At 45.3% G+C, this 5,842-nt stretch overlaps 1 protein-coding gene across 1 annotated transcript; it reads left to right on the forward strand.

Moving 5' to 3' along the window:
- The first annotated feature begins 2,009 nt into the window (after window positions 1–2,009).
- Window positions 2,010–3,736, forward strand: PRR9 (proline rich 9). The gene is made up of 2 exons (XM_040464723.1): window positions 2,010–2,133; window positions 2,602–3,736. The coding sequence occupies exon 2, from the start codon at window positions 2,622–2,624 to the stop codon at window positions 2,946–2,948; it is 327 nt and encodes a 108-aa protein (XP_040320657.1). The 5' UTR covers window positions 2,010–2,133; window positions 2,602–2,621; the 3' UTR covers window positions 2,949–3,736.
- The last annotated feature ends 2,106 nt before the right edge of the window (window positions 3,737–5,842 follow it).

The following is a 5,842-nucleotide window of genomic DNA, read 5'->3' on the forward strand; positions in this document are numbered from 1 at the left end:
TGCCCTTCTTGCCTACTAATTCTTACTTTCCAGCAAAACACAGAGCAGACATCTCCCTCAGGAGCCTTCCAGGACCTTCCAGCTATCCAAGACTCATAAAAGGGCCTTCTTCTCAAGCATGGGGGCTTACTTTTGCCAATATTCTCCATGAGTCCACAGTCTCAGAACCATGAAAGACTCCAAGCAGAGCCATGAATGACTAAAGGGATGAATAAATAAACCCAGTGATGGAGAATTTCTTGTCTCTTAGAACTCCAGAGAGTCATCTTGTTTCTTAGACAACATTTCTTACAAAAGATGGAGGAGATGAAGAGGGAAAGGGGAAATGGAAAGAGGAGATGAAAAAAGAGAAGAAAGAAAAGGAGGAACCCCTTACCCCCCATCCTATACTTGATCACCCAGTTCCCAGATTCTCCAAATGACCATGCCCCTTCAGATATACCCATGGATCTTCCAAATCCTTCTCTTCATCCTGCATAGCTCCACTCTCACCCCCGTCCCCAGCAGATCATGTGCCTCATAATAACATCAGCATGATTCTCCTAGGCCTACCTCTGACCCCTCCCACCCTGGGCACCTGCCTCTTACAGGACACTGAGGGGGCCCATGCTGGTGCTACATCAATCCTCTCTGCACAAGTCCTAAAGACCAAAATGTCACCTGATCTTCCTCAGCTCACCTTTTAAAAACTATTTTGGGGATCAAGCATGCAAAAATTGTATAAACCTTTAAAGGAAACTCTGATTTTAGCCAAACACTTTTTCTTAGGAAATGACCTAAACATACTTCTTCAAGTTAGAGGGGCCCATCATCTTTAAGTCCCTGGGGTTTTATCAACTTTAGCAAACAAGAAAAAGGCCCCACTTTGTGCTCTAGGGGCTTTTTCATCCTCTAATACATGAGATCCTCCTCTACTCCAGCTGTCTCCTACATTTACCTTAATTATTCCTTAATTAATGCATTCACTGCATTAATAGTCATTAATCTTCCATTTTCTAGCCCCTACCCTCTAGAAACCTACAACTGAGGTAGCAATAAGATCTTGTATTTAAATAACTAGGATTCCCAATAACTATAGCAAATATCATATAAATAGCACCAACAATAACCAGTATGGGAGTTCAGAAGGAGGTAAATTTGTTTCTGGTTTAGGGTAATCAGCAAAGGCTCTTGGAAGGGGGTGGACTTGAATTGAGCCTTGCAGTATGCTTAGGGTTTCACAAGTCACAGAGAGAGAGGGCACCCAAGACAGAAGTGGCAGCTCACACCGAGGTTTGGATGTAGAGAAAACTGGGTGTGTTTGCTTTTACACTTTTCCTTTCATCCCCCTGGCTTTTATTGACCTGAGTTCTGAGAAGGCATGGAGGCAGACCAACCTTGCCATATCCTGTTTTCTTGGTCACTGTGAAAACTCTGTAAATCCACTTTTAGAAATGACATAAATAAAAATTAAGAAGATGAAGATTACCTGTCTTCTCCTTTTCCTCTTCTCCTTCACCCTACAAGTAACAAATGAGTCCAATTTCTCTCAAGCCTTCTATGAGGGAAAATCACTCTCTTCAGGAGGCTGTAGGGCCTTTGTGCACTTGGAACCACAAGACAACCCATCTTCTTTGGGTCAGGAAGTGTGACTTACCAGGCCCAATGAAGAGGTATCCAGAGGAAATGTCCGAAACAGGCCATACATGTCCTTGACACAGACAGACCCTAGGCCTTAGACATAAATCTCCCCATTGACGAAAGCAAGATGAATAAGGTGGATCTTATCTCTCACCACATCCTGAACCACTTTGGACAGACAAGGAACCCAATACCAGTTTAACAGACTGAGATAACGTTTTATGAACATTCTTTTGCTGCTACCTTTAATGAGAGAGATCTAAGAGGAGCCCCTCCCTGCTGAGGTCTGGTGAGGACCCAGCGGCCCACATGGAGGCTGATTAACAGGCTTCCCAAGCAGTGACTCAAACCATGGGCAATTTCAGAGGAAGCTCGTTATGGTGACTCCACAATTAGAACATTGTCCCATGTGACCAGTCAGTTCTGTAGGAGGCAGGACCAGGCACTATATAAAAGCCCCTACCTTGTCGGGCCCTGCAATCCACATCCTTTGTGGAGTCTTGTTGAAGACAGGTAAGTGGAGACATCTGTGCCCTCTCTCCCTCTCACTTCCTGCTCTACCTTAAGGAGGCTGTTCTCTTCCTCCATTGGGCTTTATACTTTCCACTGATTTTTAGTGGTTTGCCACTTCCTGGGCCTTCCACTCCATCCTGTGTATTCCATTTAGTATCCTGCATCTGATTTTCAAAAATAAATTGTCAAATAGAGGAGAAGGGAAAACCTCTGGTAGAACTGTGGTGTCAGGTAGGATTGGGCTATGGGTATCCAGACAAGAGCTATGAGAATATTCCCAGTTAGGAGATGGGTGTCAGAGGGAGCTGACCTAGGGATAGAAAAGAGAAAAGAATAAAAAACAGCAAACAAATAGGTTATTAGGGTTAGTGATCATTTACTCCCCATTTCCCTCTACTAACCCTTCTTTCCCAGTTCCCAGCCTGATACTGTTAATGCAATTAATTTCAAATCTTGTGTTTGTTTCAGGTTCTGCTACCTACCTTAAGATGTCCTTTAATGAACAGCAGTGCAAGCAGCCATGTGTGCCTCCTCCATGTCTTCAAAAGTCCCAAGAGCAGTGCCAGGCAAATACTGAGGAAGTGTGCCTTCCCCCATGCCAGGACCCCTGCCAGGAGAAGTGCCCAGTGCAAGTTCAGGAGGTTTGTCTTCCTCAGTGCCAGGGATTATGCCAAGAAAGTTGCCCACAGCAAAGCCAAGACCAATGCCCATCTCAGTGTGTGGAGCCATGCCAGGAGCTATCTCAGACAAAATGTGTGGAAGTTTGTCCACAGAAAGTCCAGGAGAAGTGCTTGCCCCCTGGCAAGGGAAAGTAACTTCTCATAATGCCATCTGGGGTCAAGAAGATGGCCAACAGATGAAAACCCAACCCAAGCTCATGCTATGGTAGCCTTCACCTGTGGATACCTCTGTGTGCACCTTGTTCTTGCCTCCTGGTTTCCTCAGTATTCCAGGACCAGGTCTGTTGTCTCTGAAGACATTTCTCTCTGTATTTCATCAGTCTTTGTGAATAAGTATTGTTCACAGCAGTCTAATAGAAGGTTGCCATCATAGGAATAGTGCAGTTATAAGGGGAGACCACAGAAGCCTAGTTCAGCTCCCTTGGGGCACAAACTTACCCAGCCTTGAGTGTGTAACAGCCAAGGATGCTTTCGTTCCTCATTCAGAGTATCAGCCTCTCACTCAAGCCTCAAAAAAAGCTGAAATTTGATGGACCTTGTACGATCACCACCACCACCACCACCATGAATACAGAGAAGAGGTTGGTGGTACTACAGAAATAAAAAATTGAATCATTTAGTCTCTGCATTCTAAAAAGGAACAGCAAATTATTGGACATTGGAATGTTAGTTCTGCTTTTAAAAATAAAAAAAATACATATGTAAATGGTTGAATCTAAACAGGACAGATGAGATAGGATGTCTGGGATCCTGGTTGATCTTTGTGCTTGATGTCTGGTCTGCTTTGGGCCCTGTAATTTCACGTACATTCTTTAGACATGTGATTTGTGTCTGTGTGGTGCAGCCTAGTCTTCTCTTCAGCTTCATTGCTTTCTTCTCCCTTGTGAAGGTAAAATACAGAATAAAGCTGATCCCAAGGCTGATGTCTGACTTAATGTGTGCTCTTTCCTTCCCACCACCCAATCACAGGCCATCCTTGTGATGATTTTGTTCCCCCTTTTATGGACAATCTGGAGTAGGAATGAGAAAGAGACCTTACAGAAGCATAGAACAACAATGTTGACAGAGGCTCCATGACAGAGGATCACCTGGACTCCTCCACCCTCCCCCACAACACATCGTGGGCTCATGTATACACACACTTCACACCTGGGAGAATCCAACAGGGCCTGGGACCTGTCCTCAGAACTTTAGGTCCAGAATTCTTGCTACTATGGGTTCTCTCCTCTCTGATACTTGCCTTCAGAAGAAAGGTCTCAGATGGGGATGAGGAGAGTTGTATGGAAGAAGGGGTCCCAAGTGAATCCATGACACCTTATAAACATAGCATCTTTGTCAGAAGCAAGAATTAAGCATGCCTCTGAGATAGAGTCTGAGATAGAGAAATTGCCCTGCGATCCCAGTCTTAAGAAGAGCCAAGTCAGCCCAGGTCACCTCCCTGCCCCATGTAGTCCACTTCCCCTTACTGAAAGGGTCCAGCAGAAGCAAGACATATGAAAGAATACATAGATGCTTCCTCAGTGGTGCCCCAAGGTCTAACTTGGACCCTTATGTCAAGGGCCAGTCTCCTGAGAGCTAAAGGAGCCCCTCACTCACCCTCCTAGGTCCCTCTTCTGAGTCAGCCCATAGGGGTGTGCCCAATGGAGAGCTGCTTGGCTGACCTGAGGGTCTTGCAGCACTGGAGTCAACCCGGTCTCTTAATCTTAGAGATTTTCTAAGGCAAGAGATGAGGGGTCATGGGGCAACTTGGGGAAAGATTTCAAACAGCAACACAAAGCCCTGAGGACTGCCTGAGTCTGCAGATGTCAAAAATGGACCCTGATCCCTATGCACATTCTCGGAGGGAATCCTGGAAGCAGGGTTCATGTGTTGCCCTTTTATTAAGGAACTGGTCTGGCCTCACAAAGCAAGTAACTGGTGAAGTCAAGATTCTAACTGGAGTCCTTCTTTACTCCAGAACAGAGCTCTTACTTGCATGAAGTGCCTATGGCACACAGGAAAGATTTCTGGGGCTGTCTGCACATTCATTCATTTATTCATCCACCTACCAAGTGCCACGTGCTATGCCAGGTGCTGGAGAACAGACAGGCAGCATCCCTGCGCAGGGCTAGAGAGCTTCTTTCCACAATCCACAGAGGGCCTCTCCAAAACCTGGATATCCCAAGTCCCTGAACATCTCCAGATGCCTGAATCACACGTTTTTTTTTTTTGCCTCTCTACTTGGTTGGAATAAGTTTTCTCTTCCATTTTCCAACTTTGGAATAAGACTGTTCCCTCAGAGCCACAACCTACAAAGAGGCACCAGAGAACCTTCCTAGCAATAGCGTCTCTGACTGGGCTGAGGGAGGTTCATGACACTTCTCCAGCCTAGCTGAAGACCAAGAAACGTCTTTGTCTTCCAACACTAAAGGCATGCACCCATTGGAGTCCAAGATGGGACACTAAGATGTCAAGAGGAAGCATGGGGCTGACAAGCAGAGAGCCCAGCAATATCAAAGAAAGGACAGCTCTATGATTATATGAGAGGCCTCAGTAGATGGTAAGGAGACAACCCTACAGATTATACATGAGAGAACAAGCAAGCCTTCATCAAACTCTGCCATGAAAACCACCACACCTTTCTCATGCTCACAGAGCTCTGACCCAGGCCCTACCCACAGTGTTACTTTGGAGTCAGGACCCTAATGACATAGATCTGGACATGGGACAGCTAGGACCCACCTCTTTGTATCTGTGCTGAAGCTTTCAGAAAGAGGGAGAGGGACATTACCAAGGAGAGTCTGGATTTAGAAGTTCTAGTTGGTAATCACTAAGGAAAAAAACAAAAATGGAGGCCATAGTTTGAAGACCAAACACCTACAGCCACATAACTGAAATTTACAATTACCTTGATTTCCCCCCCAAAATGTGGGCTCTGACTGTAAATGAATTTAAATTTTCCTCATATCAGCATGACCTTACAGCTTCCTTAGCCAATTGGTTATAAACAAGTAAGTTTATTTATCACTGTTCCCCTAAAAGGAATGTAG

This window comes from Herpailurus yagouaroundi, unplaced genomic scaffold, assembly GCF_014898765.1.
Source record: "Herpailurus yagouaroundi ecotype Mexico unplaced genomic scaffold, PumYag 498, whole genome shotgun sequence".
Classification (NCBI taxonomy): Eukaryota; Metazoa; Chordata; class Mammalia; order Carnivora; family Felidae; genus Herpailurus; species Herpailurus yagouaroundi.

Excerpts from the sequence above, each read along its gene's own strand:
- PRR9 (XM_040464723.1), top strand. The coding sequence starts at position 2,622 with ATGTCCTTTAATGAACAGCAGTGCAAGCAGCCATGTGTGCCTCCTCCA.